The sequence below is a fragment of the Chenopodium album genome, chromosome 11, assembly GCF_948465745.1.
Source record: "Chenopodium album chromosome 11, dcCheAlbu1.1, whole genome shotgun sequence".
Lineage (NCBI taxonomy): Eukaryota > Viridiplantae > Streptophyta > Magnoliopsida > Caryophyllales > Amaranthaceae > Chenopodium > Chenopodium album.
The window spans coordinates 405,388-432,026 of record NC_137844.1 but is presented as its reverse complement, the minus strand read 5'-3'; the positions used below and the strand labels follow the sequence as shown (position 1 = coordinate 432,026).

General features: G+C 36.3%; 4 protein-coding genes, 2 non-coding genes and 1 pseudogene across 8 annotated transcripts; 5 read left to right on the top strand and 2 right to left on the bottom strand.

The window, feature by feature from the left end:
- The first annotated feature begins 491 nt into the window (after nucleotides 1–491).
- LOC145568104 (galactinol synthase 1-like) lies at nucleotides 492–1,979 on the top strand. Its single transcript, XM_081627535.1, has 3 exons — nucleotides 492–892; nucleotides 1,091–1,414; nucleotides 1,494–1,979. Exons 1-3 carry the CDS (start codon nucleotides 557–559, stop codon nucleotides 1,839–1,841), a joined length of 1,008 nt encoding a protein of 335 aa, XP_081483661.1. The 5' UTR covers nucleotides 492–556; the 3' UTR covers nucleotides 1,842–1,979.
- Nucleotides 1,980–6,133: 4,154 nt separating this feature from the next.
- LOC145567061 (ADP-ribosylation factor-like) lies at nucleotides 6,134–8,620 on the bottom strand. 2 transcript variants are annotated; one of them, XM_081626287.1, is made up of 6 exons: nucleotides 7,712–7,781; nucleotides 7,541–7,611; nucleotides 6,807–6,853; nucleotides 6,606–6,724; nucleotides 6,433–6,514; nucleotides 6,134–6,347 (listed from the first exon to the last, which is right to left on the bottom strand). In XM_081626287.1, exons 3-6 carry the CDS (start codon nucleotides 6,840–6,842, stop codon nucleotides 6,342–6,344), a joined length of 243 nt encoding a protein of 80 aa, XP_081482413.1. In that variant the 5' UTR covers nucleotides 6,843–6,853; nucleotides 7,541–7,611; nucleotides 7,712–7,781; the 3' UTR covers nucleotides 6,134–6,341. The 2 variants fall into 2 exon arrangements, with proteins under 2 accessions (XP_081482413.1, XP_081482412.1); XM_081626286.1 differs by lacking the exons at nucleotides 6,134–6,347; nucleotides 6,433–6,514 and adding an exon at nucleotides 8,499–8,620 and having other exon boundaries at nucleotides 6,609–6,724; nucleotides 7,712–7,885.
- A 407-nt stretch (nucleotides 8,621–9,027) lies between these two features.
- LOC145567058 (nitrogen regulatory protein P-II homolog) lies at nucleotides 9,028–13,044 on the bottom strand. Its single transcript, XM_081626284.1, has 8 exons — nucleotides 12,763–13,044; nucleotides 12,618–12,663; nucleotides 12,278–12,305; nucleotides 11,327–11,414; nucleotides 10,448–10,515; nucleotides 10,184–10,253; nucleotides 9,524–9,559; nucleotides 9,028–9,428 (listed from the first exon to the last, which is right to left on the bottom strand). Exons 1-8 carry the CDS (start codon nucleotides 12,953–12,955, stop codon nucleotides 9,358–9,360), a joined length of 600 nt encoding a protein of 199 aa, XP_081482410.1. The 5' UTR covers nucleotides 12,956–13,044; the 3' UTR covers nucleotides 9,028–9,357.
- Nucleotides 13,045–13,852: 808 nt separating this feature from the next.
- Nucleotides 13,853–16,586, top strand: LOC145567059 (uncharacterized). The gene is made up of 4 exons (XM_081626285.1): nucleotides 13,853–13,968; nucleotides 14,577–14,676; nucleotides 15,049–15,123; nucleotides 16,128–16,586. The coding sequence occupies exons 1-4, from the start codon at nucleotides 13,916–13,918 to the stop codon at nucleotides 16,287–16,289; spliced, it is 390 nt and encodes a 129-aa protein (XP_081482411.1). The 5' UTR covers nucleotides 13,853–13,915; the 3' UTR covers nucleotides 16,290–16,586.
- Nucleotides 16,587–16,685: 99 nt separating this feature from the next.
- Nucleotides 16,686–16,758, top strand: TRNAF-GAA (transfer RNA phenylalanine (anticodon GAA)). Its single transcript has one exon. It is a non-coding gene; the product is annotated as a tRNA-Phe (tRNA).
- A 7,232-nt stretch (nucleotides 16,759–23,990) lies between these two features.
- On the top strand, nucleotides 23,991–24,064 carry TRNAF-GAA (transfer RNA phenylalanine (anticodon GAA)). Its single transcript has one exon. It is a non-coding gene; the product is annotated as a tRNA-Phe (tRNA).
- A 559-nt stretch (nucleotides 24,065–24,623) lies between these two features.
- Nucleotides 24,624–26,161, top strand: LOC145567057 (GDSL esterase/lipase At3g62280-like; annotated as a pseudogene). Its single transcript, XR_014095500.1, has 5 exons — nucleotides 24,624–24,873; nucleotides 24,947–25,132; nucleotides 25,241–25,404; nucleotides 25,482–25,752; nucleotides 25,853–26,161. The product of XR_014095500.1 is annotated as a GDSL esterase/lipase At3g62280-like (transcript).
- The last annotated feature ends 478 nt before the right edge of the window (nucleotides 26,162–26,639 follow it).

Here is a 26,639-nt window from a genome sequence, read left to right as displayed (position 1 = left end):
TTATCATACTATCCTTACCGTCCGATGCGTGATTCAGATCCAGTCTGAGCATCCGATTTTCTCCCGCTCTGACTGCGGGGGTGTGATAGAGAATATCCATAGAATATTCTCATCCTAGGTTTAGGATATATTTTGTATAAGATTATCTTTGATATCTGTACATATCTTATAGTTACCTAATATGATTAGGTTTCTTATTGTAACCCTATAAATATTGATCAATGGAAATCACTCTAATCAAGGAGTTTATATTATCTGACAAGTATGACAACCTCCTGACTTCCTCTAGTACCTTCTAAAACATGCAATATATAATAGGTCCCATTCCAGAACTTTCTGAGATCGTCCATTGCAACCGTTTGATCCCTCAACCAGGCCCCACTTAATTACGTGGCAGGCATCCATAACATTTCCTCAGACACCCCTAATTTCCTGCTCATTTCTATATAAACCAGTCTTCCTTCACTTAATCACCTCAGGAAAATAATTAACACTCAACAAACACAAATAATTAAATTCAAGCATCACAAAATATTTTCATCTTTCATCGAAAACAATGGCTCCAGAACTAGTAAAGAGTGTAGTTGACTCATCAGTGGGTTACACCACGAAACCAGCGAGTCAACCCAGAAGAGCCTACGTTACATTTTTGGCTGGAAACGGTGATTATGTGAAAGGAGTAGTTGGATTAATCAAAGGATTAAGAAAAGTAAAGAGTGTTTACCCTTTGATTGTGGCGGTGCTCCCTGATGTTCCTGAGGATCACCGCAGGATATTAGTCTCTCAGGGCTGTATTGTTCGCGAAATCGAACCCATTTACCCGCCTGAAAATAATACCCAATTTGCTCATGCTTATTACGTCATCAACTATTCTAAGCTCCGAATTTGGGAGGTACTTGCTCATAACTTACATTTTTTTTTTTTTTTGTGATACATATATACACGTGTTTTTCGATTGGAGTCTTGTTATAACACCTGGAATCCGATTAGTACACCGTACTGCATACGTTGTTACTAATATAATTTAATTAGGTTATATTAATTTCTTGAATAAATTTGTTGATATATATGGAATTTAATTGTATGGCAGTTTGTGGAGTACGAGAAGCTGATATACTTGGATGGAGATATCCAAGTGTATGAAAACATAGACCATCTATTTGATCTGCCAAATGGGCATTTCTATGCTGTTATGGATTGCTTTTGTGAGGCATCTTGGAGTAAGACCCCTCAATACAAGATCGGTTACTGCCAGCAGTGCCCTGAGAAGGTCCAATGGCCCACCGCCGAGCTCGGCCCACCTCCTTCCCTCTACTTCAACGCCGGCTTCTTTGTGTATGAGCCTAGTATTCCTACTTACCATGATCTTCTTAAGACCCTCATAGAAGTACCCCCTACCTCGTTTGCTGAGCAGGTATTATATTAATTGTCACGTTGATAGTGTAATTTAATATTATTTATAATAATGATGATGTTGATGTTGTATGTTGTAGGACTTTTTGAACATGTACTTTAATGACAAATTCAAGCCACTACCAATTGACTACAACTTAGTGTTAGCCTTCCTATGGCGACACCCGGAGAAGGTGGACTTGAACAAGGTGAAGGTGGTGCACTATTGCGCGGCGGGTTCGAAACCATGGAGGTATACAGGGGAGGAAGAGAACATGGACAGGGAAGACATAAAGATGTTGGTGAAGAAATGGTGGGATATCTATCAAGATCCATCTTTGGACTACAACCCTGCTGCTGAAGCAACTGCTATTGATATGAAACCTTTTAAAGAAGCTTTGTCTAAAGCTGGTTTTGTTAATTATGTCACTGCTCCTTCCGCGGCTTAAATTTTAGTAATTATTTAATCAAGGGATTTTCTGTTTTTGATTAGGTTTTCTTTTTCTTAATTTTCCTTGACCTAATCGACCAATGAGAGAGAGCTTACTGGTCAATTGGTTTTTTTTTTTTTTTTTTTTTTTTTTTTTTTTAAAAAAAAAATAAAAAATAAAAATTGTGGGCCTAGGCTAGTGGGCCCTGGTGGGAAGGTGTTTAATAGTTTTGAGCGTTTACATGTTGTTGATAGGCTTGGAACTTGGAAGTATAGTCAGTTTTATAAATGTAATGTGCAGTTTTTGGTGGTTTGTTTCTAATCTTTTTGTAAGAGAAATTAATGTTGATCGAAATAAAGGTTTAGAAATTGTTTATAAATAATGGAATATCTTTAGTTTCAATTATTATTCAAAACTTTCCTTTAATTCATTTCCCTAATCTAAATTTTATCTTTGGTTGAATATATAGAGTTATATTATTTATAACTTCTTAACCTGACTAGAGCTATACAACATTACAATATAATTGGCTAATATAGCTTTAAGTTATGAGATAATTACGCCAATTTCTTAAATCATTGACAAATTCATTAAACTTAATTGGTATGTAATCAGTAATCTAAGTCTCATGCATCTTTTTGTATAGATTGATATCGATGTTGTTGAGTTAGTTATAAGTTGTTTTGCCAATTTATTTATCACCTAATTAACAGCCTTTTCATCGTAAACCAATGCAAGATCGATGCAACAAAAGACCAAATCATAGAGATGGAATTAATAAAAAATAATTAAGCATGCAGAGATCATTAACAATTAAAAGTCGTTGAAGGTGACATACTGACATCAAAGTTTTGATGTCTTTGTCTTTTGTATTTATACAATTCAACCCCATTGTCCCTAAACGAATGTAACCATACATTTCTATTTGACTATTAAACATGAATGTTCTAACTTGTATATAAGCGGTTGTTGTCGTCTATGTCCAATAGACAATAGTATATATGTCCTACATATTAAACTTCATACAAACATATCCACGTACAGTATTAGATTTTCTTTTAATACTACATGCGTGTATGCATGCACATTATTCACATTTCACTACTACTACAGTACTACTATACTACTGTTGTACCATATGATATGTCGGCACAGGCAACGCAAGGTCAAGTTGACATGCATTAGTTGTGCCACATTAAAGAAATAGAGGGAGAATGATTAGCAAAAATGTGTACTCGTATTAGATTGGTGATGGGCTACTCCACCTGACCACCTTACCAAGCAAGCAATTGGTTTTAGACTTTTAGATAAATAATCAAACCTTACTAGGCTAGCTTATAAATATACATGATTGCACATTTGTAATTTCCTCTAGTGTAAGTTTGTGCGGGCCAACTGTCTAATAAAATTTACCAATATTAGGATATATACTTTCTATTATTCGATGATATAATATGTGGTTCGAGATTTAGGTCATCTTCTAATTGATTAAGACATAGGGATCAGATTATTATATGTACCTTTCTTTAAAAAAAAACACAACTTGCAAGTGGCTGGGAAATAATGTATCTTCTTGTGTCTAACTACTACGGAGTAGTATATTTCTTGTACTAGTAAGTGACTAAGTGCTCCGGAGCAAATGAGTATAGTTGATCAGATCATACAGCATTAATTAAATATTCATTCATGCCTTAATGTATAAGTATTAATTTCAAGGCAAGTGGATTAATTATATATGGACGTCAATCTCAGGTCTTTTATTAAATAAGAGCAAATGAGGGTAGTTGATCAGATCATACAGCATTAATTAAAATACAAGCGTGCAATACTAGTTGAATTAAAGGTGACATCCGCGATTTGATCGATAACTTTAATTTATATGCAAATCAAATCTTTATATGCAAATCAAACAAACTGTACAACATTATACAAGAAAATGTGGCCATAAAATTTATTAGAACTTTTCAAATGGTATATTAAAAAAATGCCCTATGCTTTTCATACTAGTAATTTGGTTTTATTTTTATTTATTTATTTATTTATTTTCCTTCCGTTATTTGGAGGGGAGATATTTTAGAGAAGGTATACAAGACTAGTCTATTAAAATATGCATTTAGATAAGAAACAATTTGGCCTGGATATATGGCACTCGGATCAAATTCTTGGTCGTGTGAAGAGTTGTTTGTATTGATTTTGGTTCGGCTTCAATCATATTCGATTCTATTGTTAATAAAATTAAGGCATTGATTGGAGCTATACTGAACTAAATATTTTATGAGAGAAGGAAATTAGGAACTGAACTGAAATGATTGGAGCTGAATTGAACTGAACTGAACTGAAAATAAGCTGAAGAGAATAGACCCTCATTATAAAACAACAATTATTATGGAGTATTAATTATTGTTTGCTTGTATGTTCATTTCATGTTAGTAGATTGGATAAATGCATTAGTATTGTTGAAATGCCAAAAGCACTTCATAAGTGTCATATACAAGTCTTGATTATTGGATGTATGCGTCACTGAGAGAGAGAGTCTATTTTACAAGTCTAAGGAGACTCCATCCCAAAATCATATGGAGATATGGCAATAGAAAGAGTAACCACTTAACCTCATAAAATGCTTAACTTTTATTTTTAATCAATGTGGTACGCTCACACATGTTGTATGGGAAGGTCATTCTTCAATACTCCCCTCACACTTGAGTTCCCTTTTAATTCGGGATAAAGTGATGCTTCATGAGCCAGAGTGCATTTTCACATCCCTTACACATGGATCCAATTCAATTTGACCCAAAATACAATAAAGTATGTTATCCAAATGCAAGTCTCCACTTTCCGTTATGGTTCTAGTATTGATATGTAAAAGTAGTACTAATTTATACTTCACCGTTTTACAATCTGATAATAGTTTTACCTTTGGATTTTAAAATTTTAGATAATTGACCTATGTTGTCAGTTTGTCACTAATACAAACTTCGATAATATTATTCGAGATACTCCCTATGTCCCTAATTATTTGTCTCAAATCATAAATTCATTTTATTAAGGCTTTGGGCAAAAAATGATGCACATGAGTTGACACAAATATCAATGAGGAGAGAGATAGAGAGAGTGCAAGTGGGAAAACATGTCAAAAGTAGTATAGGGTAATCTTTTGGGGATATCTTAAAAAGGCAATTGGAGCAAACAATTAGGGATAGAAGGAGTAATATTGAGACTACACTAGTACACCACATACTATGTCGGCACTAAATGTCAAGAAATAGTATATCTTTTAGCCTTTTACTCTTTAGTCTTTAGTAATATAGCATGCATTGAAGAAATTTCAAGTTAAAAATTAAAGTAGCTAAGCTAGGTGGGTTCCATTGAATGCATTAGCAGTATTAGATATTTAGATCAATAATTTTGAACGTGCAAAAGTAACGGAATCGGTGAGGACGAGTAGGGCTAGTTATTTGTTCTATTTAGGTAACATATTGTTACTAACAAATTGTTATTCTTACTTAAGTTTATTTAAATAGGCCGTAAATAAAATTAAAAAATGGAGTCAGTGAGTTTAAAAAAGGCATGGAATGCCCCCGCATAAATTTGGGTAATATTTTGTTTGATGCCTAAGAATACCCAAAATGGTATTAATAGAGAAAAGAGGCGAAAGATCAGAAAAGAAAAGGACACTGAGAAAGATCCAATCGTATAAGAAGCACCAAAGTAAGTAGCATTAATATTCTGAAAGTTATAAATTAAATTTGTAGGATGTTGACGGCTTGTAGCATGATGGCTAATGAATTTGCGTTTAGACTAATGGGATTTTGGAAAACAACTTATCTTCTTGTGTTTAGACTAATGGGATTGTGAAAAGCAATGTATCTTCTTGTATTTAACTACTATTATTTATTCAAAATACAAGTAATTTGGGAGCGCATGATAAAATCACAAATCAATCGGCGTAATAAATGCTTTCAATTAACTTAGTATTTCCATGAAAATCTCCTTATAATAGTATCATTTTCCTATACTTTTATACTAATCAAGTCTTGCTTTAGTGGTTTTGATTGAATTAAACTTCTAAAGACTAATGGATCTGATGTACCCCTCCCTGGTTATCTGCAAGCACGTATGACTGGGGATAGTGTATTAAGTACTACAAAAGGTAATAAAAGTCTACGACTGAATGAGAAAAACCTACGAGTACTAAATTTTGCTAATTCCCCATTCTAAATTTCAGAAATTGTTACTCCTAAAATTATGATCCAAATTTATTAAACTGGAAGGACAGTAAGGTGCCAAATTAAAGAATGACAAAATCATACTGTACTAAGTATTAGTACTTTATTAAACAAATAGCAACCAATCTCATATTCTCATGTATTGAACTTACACTAAAGGAAGCAAATGACAAACTGAACAACATAAGCTATGAAAAACTAGTAACGTAAACTTAATAACAAAAGTGGCATAAAATGCTGGTGTAAACCCAACTATCCTCGTTCTAAATGTGAACCGGGAAGGTCTAGTCATTTAAACCTGGCAGAACAACAAGACAAATTTAGGAGTTTAGATACAAGTCTTACAGTAATCAGTAATGAAAATCACACGTATTGCAGCTTACCTTGCTAGCTATGTTGTTGGACAGCCAGTCCAGACCTTCATACAGACCTTCACCTGATGTTGCACATGTACTCTGGATATACCTGTTGCAGTAGTTGGATTTGCTCAGTACAAAGGAGTAAGGGAATGATTTGATTAAGTGGGAGTGAAGAAAGGGAAGAGTAGTGCATTTACCAGTGTCGTTGACGGAGGGAATGGAGACCAAGCTTGTCGGTAATTTCTGCCGCATTCATTGCATTGGGGAGATCCTGTTTGTTAGCGAACACTAGCAGAACTGCATCCCTTAGTTCATCCTGCAAAACGAGATTTTATCAGTTCAAGAATCATTGCATTACAGTGCAGTGGCATTGTCCATCAGTACCAGAGAGTAACTACCTCATTCAGCATCCGGTCTGGAAGTAGTGTCTCCATAAGGGACGAATCTGCAATCCAATATTTCCAATTAGTGTTTGTCATGAATGTATAAGGAAATTAAAAATAATCCCACAATGAGTCTTCTGGATGCAATGAGTGATGTTCTATCTTTTCAAGATTCCCAATCCAGTGTAAACGAAATACTGTTAAAGTATGGAGATGTATACTGCATACACCAGCTTTCATGCAGAAGTAGGTCATAAATATAATTACACTCGCACATATTGCAGCATTGAATTGAGAAATGAATAGCATTTTGCTTCACCAATCTGAGCATCACAAGTTAGTCACAAACTAAGACAAAACCGTCTTAGGGGAATGCCTGTTTGTATTCTCCAAACCAAATTCCCAATTGTAGCACAACTTTGTATCAAAATATGCACACTAGACATACTTACAGTAGTTACAGATAAATAAGTAAATAAATCAGCAAATATTGACATCAATCAGAAAGATCATAGTGTGAAGCTGTGAGCTGTGAGGTATATATGTTGTAGTCGGGAAGCGCTACTCTATTCCTTCACAAGAGAAATAAGTTTTTCGTTCTGCATTCTATCAGAGGATTGGGTTCCAACACCAATACAGAAAAATTGTTTGAATTTCATAGTTTGTCAAGGCAAAACGATTCTAAAAATATTGGCTCATTATAAAAATTAAAAGAGCATATTCATGTCAACTAATCAAAGTGTATATACCTTGTCCTGACCTCCAACATCCCACACAGTGAAGCTGATGTTCTTGTACTCAACAGTCTCCACATTAAATCCTGTTAAACACAAGGAACAAAGAAAATGAGAAGCAACTCCATCAAGATTCCACCTCTTTCAATAATTATTACCTTTAAAACACGATGAAGATAAACATACCAATGGTGGGGATGGTGGTGACAATTTCTCCCAACTTGAGCTTATACAAGATGGTAGTCTTACCAGCCGCATCGAGACCTACCATAAGTATACGCATCTCCTTCTTGGAGAATAGTCTGCTAAATAGCTTGGTGAAAGTAAGCCCCATCTTCGCTTCGTCTCAACTCCAACAATCTAAATTTAGCCTTATTAAATTGTAATCTACAAATTTTGTATTGCAAATCATATACTCCGTACAATATAAATAGTATTAGACCCTAAAGTTTCCATTTACAATGAATTTATTAGGGTAGCATAACAAATCATGTGGTGAAACATTTGATTCAATTCAACGAAATGTGGATCAAAATACATTGTATTATACTGATTACATATCCAAGTCCATAATTTTGGTTCCCAACACCCAGATCTCAGCCACATTACAAACGTCTTCCAAATTCTGATTAGAATAACTAATGGCAAAAACAAAAGACAAAATCTTGTTGCGAATTACACAATTTTAAATCACAGATTATAAACTCCATCACACTTTCAATAGCATAAATATAAATCACAAAGATAATTATTCTAGTTCTAGAGGAAAACATAAGGAAATGTACAAACTATTGTATACTAAACTGCAAATTAAGACAAATATTCACAACATACTTGAGGGGAATTAAGAAATTATTATGAAGAATTAAATCGAGAATTAACATCCTATGATTAACAGATCAAGAATTAAAATTCAATTAACATATGGATAGTGCATGAATGAACTATAAAAAATGGGTAAGAGGAAAAGAACCTGAGCAAGGAAGAAATTTGAGATAGAAGAAAGAAATCAGGAAATCTGAAAAATAAAAGTTAATTTTTGGAATGACGAGGTGTGCAACTGTGGAAGATCTCTCTTGACTCTCTATTCCCAATTGTATGGGGCTTTATTTTAGTTTATTTATCATTTTTGCCTTTATTGGCTTGCTGCTTTTGGACCTATCTTTCATTTATTTTTTTGGATTTGCCATCTACTCATAGTAAAATAATTTATATCCACTCGGATTCAAGGTGTATCAGATGAATTTTTCTGCTCATTTAATACTTTTTTTTTTTTTTTTTAATATATATTATTATTATTAGTTTAAATGAGTAAAAAACAAAAATCAAATGAGAAGAAAAAAACTACCCTTGTGCAGAGTTACCTTTATGAATACTCGAGTGCATATAAAAGGTGTCGGCCATCTAACTTATTTCTTTTTTTCCTCTGATTTAACATTTTAATACTTGTATCGAAGTGGTCAATAATTATTTTGTACTACCGTATTTTGAAAAAAATCATATGACAATATAGTAATCATTATATAGTTCCGTTCTTATGTGTCACATACCTTATTCAAAACTGTTACATAAGTGCATCACTAATGAAACTATTCACCATATGATTAGGGATGAACAAAAATTCAGGGTACCTTGAACTAGAATTGGAAATGGTGCAACTTAAAAAACGAAGGAAGAATATCACAAGCTAAATGCCAATCATAATTTCTTAACTACAAACTTAAATCATTATCATTTCAAGAAAGTTAGAAAATTTGGGCAAAGAGTTACAAAAACTTGGCAGGACTTCTCATTTTCTCAATGTTTTGCCCCAAGGCAGAGCCCCAAACTTTTTAAACCTTGCTCTGATTTGACATGTCATGCCGTCCTCCGGACATCCTCTCTGCTTCTTCTCCCCGCTCACCTGCATATCACAGCCATGCCAAGAAGCAATCTTCATTAAGATGCAAAGGTGGAAAAGGTAAATCTGTAGGTGCTAACTAATGAAAGACTTATTACCAGTGCGCACTCTTATGATGTCAGAAACAGGCAGCACTGCACAAATCATTACATTACATCAAGTCCAATTATCATTAAACTTAGAAAATATATCAAGATAAACCAAAGAAAACTATACCTCTGAATCTGAGATACCAGGCAAAACCTCCATGCAATTTTATAATCCTAACTGTAATGTAATTCCTAACTAGGCCTTGTCTAGCGCCTCAACATTATACTATGAGCTAAAAGTTGCGTATTGGTTTCTAGCTTGATTGTAGTAGGATAACAACTAAACAACTAATGTGAACATTTACTTTGGTGTATTTCTTCTTGAATATGCAAGTATTTGTACAGCAAAAGCATTTCTCATCCATTCCACATTATTTACAGGTGAGCTTGCTAGGAGCCCAGAGCAACTATACACTCAGTAAAGTCGGTATCAGTAAGTCTTTGTTATCCTTTGTAAAATGGGGAAGGCAAGGGCTTTAAGTGAGCAGATTTCCAAAATGGTACAAAAAGCAGATGATCTGAAGTTGAGAAGGCAGGTGGCAGAATAAAACTCTAGCTTCATAAAAATATTTCAGCAAGTCTACTAAATCTTACTTTGTATATTTCTAGAGTGACTTTGTCCTGCAACAAACAAGTATATGGACTTCAATTTTCCTAAAGACATCTTACCAAAAATTTTTCCATCACCAATTTCACCAGTCCTTGCTTCCTGTATTATCAAGTCCACAATTGGATCAACCTGAAACGGTGTAAGAGTGAACCTTAATAAATCATAATAGGGCTTGGAATAGATCAATGATAAAACAATCAGAAAATTATGCACTAACAATTAGAAAATTATGTACGTATAGTGGCAAGACATGAGAGAAAATAATTCGATGTTTGAGGTTAAAGGGCAATAAAAGTATGTTATTAGCATTTGACATTAAACACCTGATCTTTGCTGACCACTATTTCCATCTTAACCTTGTTTACAAACTTATCCTCAGAAAATTCAGATCCTGGGAAAAAATAAAAAGTAAAATTAAATCATGAAAATGATGCACAAAGACTGTAAAACAGAGACAGCATTTTCTGAAAATTATATTTTCAGATAAACAAGCATGCACAATACAATATTCAGGGGAATATACAAGCTACTCTATCTAATGTACATAAGAGCTACTCAATATGCACAATACATTATATGTACAACATCCTTACAATCGAATTAATCTGTCTAGAATTAGTAGTCACATATACTAATTAAAGATGCCTGGAATAAGTTGTCATTTTTCCTAAACTGGAAATAATTTCTAAGAGGTTTTCTTAATATGCCCCTACACAAGTTAATTTATGGGGAGAGGATGTAGTGACGTAACAGTTAAAAGGGGACTTCTGTATAATCATTTCATATCCATAATTTTGAGGGGTTAGCAAAAATATGACAATTATTTCTGGATGAAGGGAGTAAACAGCAGCAAACTGTTAAGGTTCACATGAGCATCGAGTTTATGATAAACCCATTAAGCTCAGTCTATGCACTTCTGGAGAGAGGGGATACAAATGAGGCCAAAGTGAAATGTTCAAGAAGCAACTTACAAAAATAATGGCATTGCGGTTCATAAAGTGATGGGTAATTTTAAGTGTTGATGACACTGGTCAGAACTCAGAAGTCCTTTAACATTGACCTCAGTATAATAGACTATATGTGGAAGGAAAAATAAATGTGAGTCATGATATTTTTGGCAGGCTATGACTTAATACAGTTTCCATGCCATTTGGTTTCTTCTGCTGCTTTACAGCCTAGTTTGAACATCAGAAAGTACTAACCAGCATGTCTTTCTGCGACTCCTCCTTGTGCTCCAAAACCTCGAACATCAGAAACCGTGACACCACGAATGCCCATCTTCAGCAAAGCCTTAAATCCATCCCAGAAAATATTGAACAAAAAGTTTAAGAATCTCGATCCAGAAACAAAAGACAATGAGTTCCAAACAATAGTAGCGTCACCCCAAACTAAAGCATTCAATCATGTTATGCACACACTTAAGAAAGAGTTTGTCACTTGTTGAGAAAAAATAAGGATGATCGGATCAACATTCAATCAATCAAAGCCTTGATCTTATAGAAGTAAGGGTGATCGGATTAACAAGAAACACCAAAATAAGTTACCACATAAATGTACATCTCTTCATAAGAAAAGCAATGTAACAAACCAAACATATAAGAAACTGAGGCATACAAGTACGCATACGATTTACATATGAATGTAGTGGCATCAGGGCATAGTGTATTCACATATGTATCATTTGATAAGAGGATGATAATATTTTTGGTTATAATGCACCAAGTATGTGGTTATCTCACCATGTTGATTCCCCCAATAACATAGGTGATGCAACCTAAGCATCTCTTCTATGTGGTAAGCAACTATGCATGATAGGGAAAAATGAAAATTAACTTCCTCTACTCCATACTCCACTTCGTCTTTTGAGCAGCTGCCTTTAGCAGTATGCATTCCCGGATTCCCCATCCCTCCCCCCTTCCCCACACACGCGCACACACACAAAAACTAAACAAAATATCTTCTTGGTATGCATTCACCATCTTGCTATTCTAAATTTTTAATGTATTTCAATATAAGTGTCTAATATGTATTTGGATATGGTAAAATAGAAGGCATTATAATTCAGCACACACGAGCAAGTGTAGCATTGCAGTTATAATTCACAAAGTTCAATGGGCAGAACATAATAAAGTGTGTTGAAGATGAGTTCTTACCGCAGAAACCTTGGGGATTCTCCAGGGTCTTTCACCAAAAAGATTCACCAACACAGCAGTACAGGAATCACAGAAAAACACCCCCCCCCCCCAAAAAAAATAAAAAAATCAGAAGTGAACATGAATATATACAAAAATACTTCTGAGATACCACATTATCATTAATCAACTATAATTCCCCTTTCGTATCGGTCAATGAAATGCGATTGTCATATGCATTCTTCATAAGAATTCCATTAAAATTTTGCAGTAGAATCCATAGCATTGAATTAAGGGGTGTTGCTTCATTTTAATTGTTAACCGAAATATAGAGAGAGAGTAATTAGTAAAGAAAATGCACCTGAGAATTGCCTCCACTTTGTAAAACTTGGTTTCTGGAACATACTCTAATTGCCAACAAGCACAAGGATTAAGAAACTGCCCATTTGAAAACCCAAGATAGAATAATTGATAACTAAAAACCCAAAAACACAGAGAAATAGTACCTGAAACAGTTTGAGCTCTAATTTGAGGCAAAGCACGCAGCTTTGCAGAACGATTGAAAGTGAGATTGAGATGAAATGGCTGAAAGTGAGCAAATTTAATTCCAAGGTTGGAGTTCTTGGATGAGAAAGAATGATTGAAGGGTCCTCCACCAACCCCGATTATAGCAGATTTCGATGTCAAATTTACAGCCATTGTGTGTCTGTTGAGAGCGCAGGGTTTTACCTGGGTTAAACCGCAGATGCTTTGATACTCCCCAAGTCCCTAGTCCTAACTCCTAAGGAGAGAATGAGAAATCTAGTTAATGAGCCTCATTGACTTTGTTTTGTAAATCAAGGGACTACTTTTTTTTTTTTTTTTTTTTTTTTTTTTTGAGAGAGTATTTTCATCTATTTAAATGAGGGTATAAGAGTATTTTCATCTACTAATGAGGACAATATTGTAATTTGAGATGAAAATTTAGACAAGTATTTACGAGAATGTCACCTGATAAGTCAAATTTGATATGTTACACTAATTGATGGAAAATAATTGCATTTATTAATACATAACACCTCTTCACTTTTTTTTTTCATACTACATGTAACTGTAACTTTATACTGACAAGTAACAACCTCAAAATACCCTATAAATATTAAATCTTTTTCTCCATTCCTTTTCACCTTTCTCTCACACACACGAGTACATATTCAAAGATGTTTCATGACTCAATTTCGAATAATCCCCACAACAGTAATTGTAGTACTCACAGTATGATCTTTAGCAAGCACCGAAACACGTTCTCTAATTAATCCTACTAGAGAACATGTAATTGTAGAAGTAAATTTGGATTCACTTAATACATGTATAAGACAATGTCATGGTTAGTCTAATGAATCTAGTGAATTATCAATTATATCATTGATTTCTAATCCACATGCTAATAAAGGTGTGTGAGTCATTTCAAATTTGACTAGTTGTCTTCTAACTATAATATACTTAAATTAATTTGGTACTTCATACATGTTTTTTTTTATTTTTTAATATTACATTCAAGTAGAATTAGTTCTTGACAACTAATCCCCAAAATGCCCTTAAAAAAAATTCCCCAAAAACAAGATTGAACACGGAGATAATTCTTGATTTGGTCCTGTTGAGGAGGTTGTAGTGTTGCGAATGGCTCGGGAGAAGGATGGAAAGGGAGAGGAGAAGTACGTATACAGAATAAGGAGAAAATACCTGTTAATATGGCATATTAACATGTATTGTTAATATAGGGGTATAGTGGTCTTTTTTATCTATGTAACAAGGACAGTAGAGTAAATTCACCACCAAGAATAGTACTACCTCACTAGATGCTAATTTGCATCGTTAATTCCGTCATCTACTTATCTCCATATCCACTTCTTTTTCACTCAAATTAAAACCATTAATGGAGAAATTGGCGGCTGTAATGGACAACTCAAAGGTGATGACAAATGTCTACCCTTTGGGGTTAACCATGCCCTTTGTTTCACCCTTTATCGTTAGGGTTTTCGTTTATTTCGGCGGCGAAGCCGCCGGAAAGTGGTGGCGGTGGACATGTTTGAGCATCTTTAATGGTGGATGAAAGCTTGGACATCTTCAATGGTGAACGAAAGCTTGAGCATCTTCAATGGAGGATGAAAGCTTGAATTGGGCATTTACTTAACGTTAACGATGAAAGCTTTGTTGGGTTACAGGTGGTAGTAGAAAAATAATAAAATAATATATTCCACTCCTCATATTTACAAAATTGCCATCATATTAACAAGCTTTGTTAATATGGCATATTAACTGGGTTCTCCTCCAGAATAAGCACCGCCAAAGAGTGGGATGATTTCCAGAGTAATGGTCATACTTTTGGTGCCGATCTTGATAAATCCACTGCTTGCTTTCATCTCAGCACTCTTTCTCAGGTTCTTTCTTTTTCAAACCCCTTTTCTTTCCTGGTTTTTTCCACAGTATTTGCTTATTGAACATACTTGTATAATTTACTGCCCATTAAATTAAGGGCTCAAATTAACAATTTGGGCTTCGAAAGAAACCTTTTTTTCTTTTTTTCTTTTTTTTTTTTTGTAAAGTCTATCAAGTTATAATTTTGTTGTTCAATTGAATTAAATATTGTACTTGTCTTAACCGTTCTCTCTTTTTAATCATTCTCTTTATTTGTTCTTACTACGTAAATAGAACAATTTTTTTTAGTTTGAATGTGTATGATTGCTTAAGATATAGCTTAATATTCGCGATTGATTAGATACAAATTAAGCAATTGGGACATGTGTTATCAGGTACAACCAACCTTGCAAAGATTTTTTACAGACACTGATCAGGAGTTATACCTGCTTCAAGTTGATTCAGATAAGGTGCTTTCAATTATCTTTCGTACTTTGAGTTGACAGTGTTCATCCAATTCTGCATTTAGTTGTATACATTACTCCCAACTCCCAATTTTTGTTCATAATAAGCTATCAAGTTATGTACATATTTCCACTTTCCAGGATTCTTTTAGTCTAATTAGGATAGGTTTTTAGGTGATGCATTTTCAATACTTGGAGAGCACAAGCTACAATCAATGATTTTGAATTCTTGTCGAATGTCCGAACTCCGTTAAACTTGATCTTGTTTCCCAGCTTTCTTGGAGATGTTTGTTCCATTAGTCTATTGGCTGAGTACATGGGTTGATCTAATCTTATGATGGTAAAAGCATACTCTTCACTGCTTAACTGCTTTAATACTTATCATACCAGTTGTAGTAGCATATGATACACTGTTACCTCTACATCTATAAAGAGGCTCTTCTGGGTAAGGATGGGGGAGGGGTTCATATACACAGCCTTTAACATACATTTATGTGGAAGCTCATTCAGCTGTACATATACAATACATGAAAGTTGTGTTTATGAAACCCTTAATCCAAATGACTGATGTGCAGCAATGTGGTGTGCTATAGTGATTGGTGAATGCCAATTAGAACTTTTGATTCAATTTGTTGTAGTTCATAGTTGAAATTTTCCCATTAAATATTATTATGGAATATGGAATTTAATCTCATTGGTCATGCTTTCGTTACTTTTCTTTCCTTTGCTCCCCTGATTAGGAAATGAGGTTTGATCTGGGGTGCATCACTATTCATTCCATCATTGTATAGAAATGAAAGATAAATTTGTCAGTGAGATGTCTTGACTTACTTCAGATATTCGGAATCTTGAACCTTCTAAACAAAATTATCATCAACAGACAGGATATGTTGACCGATGAATTTGTTGGTGAAATCATATACCTATGCGATGATTGGTTGTATACCCTTTTTGTTTTCTGTATCAGTTCCCTTACTGTAGCAATCTAAGTCTCAACATCTTTTTTGCAGCTTGGGGATGGATTGATATATGAGCTTGTGGAGGGAACCCATCGGTTCCCACATTTCTACGGGCCATCGCGTAGTTTTGCTCCTCTTCCTCTTGATGCTGTCACAAGGGCAGAAAAGATCACATTCTCAAATGGCAAGTTCACTTGCAGTTTGCTTGATTGAGAGGTTCTGCAGAGAGGGCATCCTACAACTCATTGCTATCAGAACCTTCTGTTTATTAGATTAAGTTATATGAATATGAATTTCTGCCTCTGAATATCAGATCATCTCCGCTGATCATTCATTTCCGTGACGAGAAACTTTGATCTAGTACTTGGTACTATTTATTTTAACTCTTCCCAGAAACGTTCAAGATCACTCCATTCTGTAAAACTTCTTGCTATTTGTATTTGGGGGACAACTTATACGACACCTTTTTTTCAAGTAGAAACTATGAATGTTTTTGTTGACCAAGTATTTTCCTCATTTATGCTCTTAAGCACCACCTAAAAAAAACTTTGCAAGTTTAGAAGTTTTGTTGACAGTTGTGTTTGTTTTGACAGACTTGAATCACAAAATGCGGGGATAGCTCAGTTGGGAGAGCGTCAGACTGAAGATCTGAAGGTCGCGTGTTCGATCCACGCTCACCGCACTCTCTTTTTCTTTTTTTAATCCCCACTAATATAACTCCTTACTAAACTACTATATTTACTACTATATATTGGCCTGACTGGCTATCAGACTTATCAGTCCAGAATTGCACTATGATTCCTATTTCGAAATTTGAAACACTCAACCATACTATATACACACATTCTATACATATAAACAAAAAAAAAAAGGATGTTTGAGGATGAAATTAATCAATTTGACACTCAACCCATTAAATTTTCTTCATGCAAATGAGTCTATTTCATGATGCAGCCAGTTCAGTAACTAATCTATATTATGCCACAGGACAAGGGACTTGATTGATGAGGAGGTGTCCCCTGGTGCACTATATGCTTAGCATTGAACAAAATTGAACTTCCAATCACCCTTTGTTCATCAAAACTATCCTAAAAGCCTGTTGCTCAAAAGATCCGTTTCTCTAAGGAATGAAATTAGCTTTCCGGGTGAGTCATCTACAACTGATTTAGTCCAATATATTTTCTTGCACAAAGTATATTTTACTCTCTCCGTTCGTAGTAATTGTTGTATAGTCTCAATCCATCAACTTTAAGTATTTGGTTTTTATATATAAAACATGATTTTGCTAACATGCACTTTGTGTTTATTGCACCCTTCTCTCCCTCATTCCAAATCACACTATCATATGAAATCCAAGCATGATATATTACTCATTTAACACAAATGTGTCAAATTTTCCGAGTACTCCAGGCTAGTTAATGTGATGGCTGATGAGTGACAAAGTATCTGAACACTAAAAACAGGAAACTGTGACAATTATTACTGGATGAAGGGGGGAAATCCAAACTTCTTCTCAGACAACCTGAACTTGGGTCTTGAATAATGTAGAGGATGAAGGGGAAGCTAAATTATGAAAAATTTTGATACCAAAGTTTGAATCTTAGCAGATGATATGATAGTTAAGTTTTTTCATGACAGTAATTGTCCAACCTAGGTTTAGTTTTCTATTTTCATTATATTCTCAATGATATGGGTTCAAATAGTCCAAGAGCAAAGCCACCAGAAAGATTACTGTATGGTAACTCTCAACTGAAAAATGAAGTGTCAGGACACAAGGAACGGCATTTACTTAAAGAGTTAATGTTAAATCAGAGACAAATTATGAAAATATATTCTCTGTATTCTCCTTCACATCAAGGTCACAATACACAAGTATATATAAGCTAGGATAACAACCTAAGGTATTCCACAATATTCTATCATATCTTTTCACAAGATATGTTACCTAAATATATCACAATAATATCACAATAATATCCTAGAGTATCTAGAATGTCTCCAATACCCCCCCCCCCTCAAGTTGGAGCATACGGATCATAGATGCCCAACTTGCGGAGTAAAAAATCAAACTTGACCTTACCCAAGGCCTTTGTAAAAATGTCGGCCAATTGAAGCGTTGTAGGCACATATGACGGTTCAATGAGACCTTCAGTAATAGCGTCCCGTAAAAAATGACAATCAGCTTCAATATGTTTCGTTCTCTCATGAAACACCGGATTCTTCGCAATGTATAATGCCGACTGACTGTTACAATAAAGATGCATGCCCCTCTCATGGCGCACACCCAAATCCCTCAAAATCCGCTTTAGCCACTTCAACTCACGAGTGCAAGCAGACATAGACCTGTATTCCGCTTCGGCGGAGCTCATAGCTACCGTGGGTTGTTTCTTGGTCTTCCATGACACGGGAGATAGACCTAGAAACACAAACCAACCTGTCAACGATCGCTGAGATAATGGACAACTCGCCCAATCTGAATCACACCACCCTTCCAACTGTAGAGCACTATCAGATCGTAGCAATATACCCTGACCGGGACTCTTCTTCAGATATCTGACAACTCGCAAGGCAGCATCCCAGTGCTCTATTCTCGGGCTCTGCATAAATTGAGATAAAATATGCACAGATTAAGCCAAATTTGGCCTAGTGACAGCTAAATAAATCAAACGTCCTACAAGACGTCTATACATCTCTACATCATCAAATAAATCCCCATCTGCCAGTGCTAGCCTGTGGTTTTGCTCCATGGGAAAATCTGCAGGTTTTGCATCAAGCAACCCTGTTTCAGCAATAATATCCAAGGCGTACTTCTTCTGACACATGAAAATTCCCTGCTTGCTTCTGGCTATCTCTAGCCCTAAAAAATATTTCAAAACACCCAAGTCTTTCATCTTGAAACAGTTTCCTAAATATGCCTTGAAAGACAACAAGGCAGATCTATCGTTCCCTGCAACTATTAAATCATCAACATAAACTAGCACATTTAGTTGCATTGTTCCTCTCGTCAGGGTAAAAAGAGAATAATCATAATATGACTGTTTAAATCCATATGCTTTCAAAGCCGTTGTCAACTTAGCAAACCAACAACGCGGAGCCTGCTTCAACCCATATAAAGACTTCTTCATTCTGCATACTTTCCCAGAATTATCCTTGTTAAAACCGGGAGGAATTTTCATGTATACCTCTTCTTCCAAGTCACCATGTAAAAATGCATTGTGAACGTCCATCTGATGAACTTCCCAATTCTTCACTGCTACAACTGCAAGAAACGTTCGAACAGTCACCATCTTTGCAACAGGAGCAAAAGTCTCGTTGTAATCTATACCTTCAACCTGATGTTGGCCAAATATCACAAGTCGAGCTTTCAATCGTTGCAAATTCCCATGTTCATCATACTTCTCTTTATACACCTATTTACTCCCAAGCGCCTTTTTACCCGGAGGTAAATCGTCTAATACCCAGGTGCCTTGTTCTTCGAGTGCTTGGATCTCATCGGCCATTGCCTTTCTCCAACCCTCATGCTTCATTGCCTCTTTAAAATTTTTCGGCTCATTTCCACCTGTAATTGCTGCAATATATTTTCTATGTTTTGTAGAAAAACGGTGAGAATCAACAAAATGTGTTATTAGATAAACACCTGAGGAAGACGGCGCAGATGAACGATGTGATGTGAGTGGACTATTATTTCGAATGGTGTGAGTCACAAAATCCTTGAGTTTAACCGAAGTGTACTTCGTTCGCTTCCCTTTACCCATGTCACAAATGGACTCATTCTGCTCAAGGCTATCAACCCCACTGTGCATTTGCTGAATCTGCTGTTGCTCAAGGTTTGGAGACGATGCACTAGCTGCTGGAGGGGACTGCAGGCCCTCGTGCTGCTCCCCCACGTCAGGGCTGCTGGCAGTCCATGCCGCACCCTGGTCGTGGCAGGTAGGGGTATGCTGCGGGCTGCCTGCGGACTCTTCTGCTCTGGCAGTCCCTGCCACGACCATGTCGTGGCTGGCTGGGGTATGCCACGGGTTGGTCGTGGTGTCTGCTGTCCCTGCCTCGTCTCCAATTCCCTCACCAGAATTTTCACACCCCACAGCTCCGTGCTCACCACAACTATCCACATCATCATCACTCACAAACATTTCTTCACAAATTTGATTATTAATCTCAATTGCAGGAGAAATATAAGGAAATTCATGTTCTACAAATTTCACATCACGTGAAATAAAAATCTCTTTGGTGTCCAAATCAAACAACTTCCACCCCCTTTTGCCAAATGGATACCCCAAGAATACACACTTACGCCCTCTACTAGCAAATTTATCTCCTTTACTACGTTGATTATGAGCGTAACACAAGCACCCAAAGACTTTTATATAAGCATAAGAAGGTTGTTTGTTAAACAAAATCTCATAAGGAGTCTTAAAATCAAGCAATCTAGATGGAGTACGGTTTATCAAATGGTAAGCCGCTTGCACACACTCCCCCCAAAACCGAATCGGTAAATTTGCTTGAAATCTCAAAGCCCGAGCCACATTAAGAATGTGTTGGTGCTTACGCTCAACACGACCGTTTTGTTGAGGAGTCCCCACACAAGAAGTTTCAAATATGATCCCATTAGCAGTAAAATAGTCACGCAAAGAGTTAAATTCTGTTCCGTTATTACTACGAACAATTTTAATCTCATATTCAAATTGTCGTCTAACCAAAGCAACAAAATTAAGAAACATACATTCAACTTCTGTTTTATTACGCAATAAATACGTCCACACGCCTCTTGAAAAATCATCCACTATTGTCAAAAAATAACGAGAACCACAAGTAGAAGGAATCTTGTATGGCCCCCATAAATCAACACGAACAAGTTCAAAAAGACGACTAGCTCTACTTGTGCTAATAGGAAAACTACTTCTATGCTGTTTAGCCCTAGGGCATACATCACATGATTTATTTTTAAGACTCCTACTAGAACTACTCATAAAAGGAAGATGTTGCAGAACCTTTCCCGAAGGATGCCCCAAGCGTTGATGCCACAACTGAGTTGAATGACCACTATCAACCTTCAAAGCCTTCACCTTTGGAACACCCCGGAAATAATATAGTCCATCCACTCGTTCACCCGCTCCAATCACCTTCCTCGTCGTTAGGTCTTGTATAACACAAAGTTTGTTAGTAAATTGCATAGTGCAATTAGATTCATCACATAATTGTGTCGCAGAAATTAAATTGCAATTTAATTGAGGCACAAAAAGGACATTATCAATCCTTAAACCCCCTTGCAAAATCACGGAGCCAATTTTAGATGCATTGGCACTCTTCCCATCCGGCAATCCTACCGGACAATGTTGCACATTGCTAACATTCGTCAAAAGAGACAAGTCACATGGTTGGATGCGCCGGTGTCAACGATCCAACCCAATTGTTCCTTACCATGAAGTTTCGGTTTCATGGCTGATAAGTGGTCCAAAATCTGCTGAATTTGGGCTGGAGTCACCCCTGCAAGAGCGGTTCCGTCTGCCACCGTAGCTCCACCGGACTGGCTAGTCTGAGACACGGCTTGCCCACCTATTTTGTTCGCGCGTACAGGGGCAGCATTACCACCAGAATTCCCACGACTACCCCCGCGCCCTCCTGCAGCAGAACCACCAGAATTGCCACGTCCCCTGCCTCGACCTCCACGGCCACGATTACCCCACCATGGTGGATATCCGTGAATCTGAAAGCACCCTGATTCGTCATGACCAACCCGATTGCAATGATTGCAGAATTTATCGGAGTCATCACTCACATGCTGTGGTTTTGGTGTAGCCTCATGTTGAAGCTTGAATGCCATAGCACCATCACGAGCCGCCGTATTTGACATGGTTGTATCACCTCCCCGCAACCTTTCTGCTTGAATAACCTGCTGGTACGCCTTATCCACCGTAGGTAAGGGATCTTGTGCCAATAATTGACCCCTAAGAGAGCCATACGCATCATCGAGACCAATCAGAAAATGGTGAACAAAGTCTTCCTGACGCAATCGTTCTACTTGCGCCACAATGTTACATTTGCACGCACCACACGAGCAAGCCGGCACGGTGATATAAGTGTTTAATTCATCCAAAATCTTCGAGAGACGACCAAAATACACAGCAACTATCTCCGATGGTCCTTGCGTGCATTCACCTAAGGATAATTTTAATTGGCAAACACGGGTTCCACTAACAACACAAAATCGATTTTTGAGATTGGTCCACAACAATTGGGCATCGTCATATTCTCCAATAGTAGCCCTCACTGACGAATCTAATGTGTTAGTAATCCAAGCAACTAACATAGCATGAACGGCCACCCAATCATCCAATTTGTCCTCTTCCGTCGGTTTCTTGACGGATCCATCAATAAAGCCATACTTGCGCTTGGCCTTCAACGAGGTTCGTATTGCCCTCGCCCACTCATCATAATTCTCACCCCGAAGTTGAATCGGAGTAATAATATTTCCCGGACCATCACTCGAGCCTAAGTGATAAGTCATGTCCACCTTAATTTTTCCTCCATCGCCACCATTGCTGGACCCTGCACCGCCGCTAGTCATCCCTTCACGATGTTTAGGAAAAAAAAATATTTATGTGCTCGTTCATTAATTATGCAAATTAGTCAAACGGAAAAAAAAATCGGATCTCAACTAAGCTCTTGATACCATGTTAAATCAGAGACAAATTATGAAAATATATTCTCTGTATTCTCCTTCACATCAAGGTCACAATACACAAGTATATATAAGCTAGGATAACAACCTAAGGTATTCCACAATATTCTATCATATCTTTTCACAAGATATGTTACCTAAATATATCACAATAATATCCTAGAGTATCTAGAATATCTCCAATAGGTAATGCGGATACTCAAAATCCATCCTGTAATTGACGTTGTTTTGCTCCTGCTTGCAGAAAAAGGTTGTATACATCATACTTGAGTCATTTTTTCACCTTAAAAGGTTCTTGTTTAAGGAAAACTAAAATGCAGATTATGATTAATTAAGTTAGATAAGATAACAATAAGTTCAGTTATGGATCAGTTCGAAACAAAAACTAATACATACATACGTAATGCACTTAATTTCATGCATAAGAAAGATGAGTTAAGATGGAACCTTACCGTCTTTCTGCATGGCTTATTAGTGGTTACACATGGTCTGTCTCTGCTCTAGATTCTCCTTGAATTATGTTTAGGATAAATTGAAATACACTTCATAATTGAGTATGTTTGTATATTCTACTTTTAGCATACGGCGAGGACAATCATAGCAGGTAAGAAGGGAATCAATTATACCAAACCAAAATAATGCAGAAGAGGACAAGCTTGAAAGTTGAAAGTGATAACTCTCTTAAAGGCTAAAACATCCCACAAGTTTTGTTGGATTCATTGGTGGTAGTCCATTAATAGTCTGATTCCATCATTGAGTTTACTAATCATAAGACCATGACAACAGCTAGTTAGTAATAAAGTATGCAAAATTTTCTAATGCAGAAAGTGTGTATAATGCATTTATTATGAATGATGGCCTAAATTTTGTGTCCTTCATTATCCGTATGATTGCCTCAGCCTTGTGGGGCTACCCTTCTTTTGATTCTCTCTTTTGCAATTACTTTGATAACTCACCTTAAACAAATTAATCTCTTTTTGTTAAATCTAATCATTAGTTTACTACTTTTTTGATATTCTAGTGTCTGGCTGTCAGAATTATTTGGTTACCTGCTTGTGCTAGGTTCTTGTAATTTTCTTCCGTCCGTATTCAGAAAAACAAAAGAACCTTCCTATTATTAGAAAAAGGATTATAGACTCCGTGATTATACGATTACTAGGTTGTTTGTAATCTATGAAGCTCTCTAAAAAATTGTTTGATGTCAATTTTTCTGACATACTTTAATCATAAGTTGGGGGATAGCTCAGTTGGGAGAGCGTCAGACTGAAGATCTGAAGGTCGCGTGTTCGATCCACGCTCACCGCACTCTAGTTACTCTTTTTTGCTCCTCACTGAGACAATGACTACATATCGCTCTTTCTGACTAATCTACCCTTCAATTGTTTCCCTACTTCAAATGCAATCTACAAATCTGAGATCTGCTTACAACTCTGAATATACATTCGGACATTAAAAAAACATAAAAGTCAAGGTTTGATGTAGAGGAGTTATCTTAAACATCTCACTTTCAAGTTTACTACATCCATGTGGCTGTTTACATCTACTGCAGACTTTCAAAGTTGTGCGTATGTAAGGAACGGACTTTAATATTTGTTGAACTTTTATCTGAGCTTATTTTGAGGATCAAGGAGAAGATAAACCATCTTTAATTGAGCCAAAATTTAAATTCAATTACTAATGGTTGTACTTTCAATTAGTTATGTTTCTCTATTGCTTTTCGAGATAAAAAATTGTCCTCTTGCCAAATTGCTGCATTTTGGAAAATAAAAATAAAAATTGACCAAGAAAAGGAATAAAAAGACAGGATTAAAGATGATAAGCCTGAGAATAAGTGACTTGCTGGAATAATGATGGAGATTAGGATGATGAGTGCAATGATGTGTTGGATGAGCATACTGCTGCTGCTGCTGCTGCTGTTACTAACACTCTCAAATGGTGTAGAAGTTACTGGACGTCTGAAGAGGCCCCTTGTTGTTAATTTGGGAGACTCGAATTCAGATACTGGAGGGGTGCTAGCTGGTACTGGAGTTCCCATTGGCCTGCCGAATGGTATTACATTCTTCCACAGGGGCACTGGCCGATTAGGCGATGGTCGTCTTATCATTGACTTCTTCTGTAAGTAAACTTTATACTTCCTTTGGGATTGTTTTATTTCTATGTTTGAAAAATCTAATTCATTGTCTGGCAGGTGAGCACCTGAAGTTGAACTACCTGAGCCCATACTTGGATTCACTGTCACCAAATTTTACCAGCGGCGTTAACTTTGCTGTCTCGGGTGCAACCCTGCTGCCAAAGTTTGTTCCTTTTGCTTTGAGTGTCCAAGTTCGTCAGTTCATTCACTTCAAAAATCGATCACTTGAGCTCCTTTCACTTGGTAAATTAGTAGTATTTACTTACGTAACAAGCCATAATTTTTGAATGAAGCCTATTATATTTATTATATTTATATGGTCTAGAAACTGATGACTTACATTATATGCAGGATCCAGGGACATGATCGACGAAGAAGGGTTCCGTAGAGCACTTTATATGATTGACATTGGACAAAATGATCTTCTATTGGCCCTTTATGCATCAAATATAACATATGGTCCTGTTGCTCTAAAAATCCCATCCTTTCTTGAAGAAATTAGATTGGCTGTGCAGGTAAGCTCTCAACTTGTGCATTTAGATTCTGGACTACATTCAGGTTCATTGTTAAGTGATTGCTAAAATAATTACAGACAGTCTACCAATAAGGTGGGAGAAAATTTTGGATCCATAACACAGGGCCCTTAGGCTGTCAACCCAAAGAACTTGCCCTGCATCCCCACAAAAGCAGTGACCTTGATCGCGTGGGATGTCTTCGTGTGCATAACCGAGTTGCAAAAATCTTCAATAAGGGGCTCCGCACACTGTCTGAGGATCTAAGATAGGTGTACAAGGATGCTGTCATTGTTTATGTTGATGTATATTCTTTCAAATACAGTCTCTCTGCCAACCCTGAAAAATATGGTAATAATTTTCTGAGCTCTCTTTTTTGAGTTATTGCTGTTGTTTAATCATTCTTGTTTATTTCTCAATTGAAAGTTAAAAATGTGGTGTATTGTTCTAGGATTCAAAAACCCATTTGTAGCTTGCTGTGGTCGTGGGGCTCCATACTTCTAGGACAGAAACGCAACATGTGGGCAGCCAGGTTACAGCATCTGCAGCAATGTATCACAGTCCATAGTTTGGGATGGAGTTCATTATACTGAAGCTGCTAATCGTGTAGTAGCTACAAGAATACAGTCAGGAGTTTATTCTAGCCCGAAAATTAAGCTTGAGCAATTCTGGAACTAACCCCTGATTTGCACTAATATAGGCTATTACTAGAGTGAGTACATTGATGCTTGCTTAATCATTACTTGAAGTGGGATTGAGCAGGAAATTTAAAGAAAAACTTTGTACTTCCTTTGTTACTATTGAAAGCTTGGCTTCATTCTGTCTTTGACCCAATCAAGGTTGAAAGACAAGAATTTGCATAGTAATAATACTTGCTTCCTGGCTGTGAATTACTTCACAGGAATAACTTTCGTTGTAGCTCAGATAACTAGTCAAAAATCCTGCAGGGCAAATAAGAACCAGAAATCAGGAACAGAGTAGTGGAACCCAATTGATCACGATACATGACGTTTCATTTACGCTTTAATCTGTCAATGATTAAGGTTCAATCAGAGCTTTATCAACCATGTAAAAACATTTGATGGAAGAGTTATGGACGAAAGAAATTAGGAATATAATCGGATGTGTGGACCATGGGAGAGGAAGAAGATCTACCATTAACTTTTCTTTTTGTTGCTGTTGATGGGTTTATGAAGCCCTTAATTCAAAGCAAACCCACCAGACAAAATCATTGCATG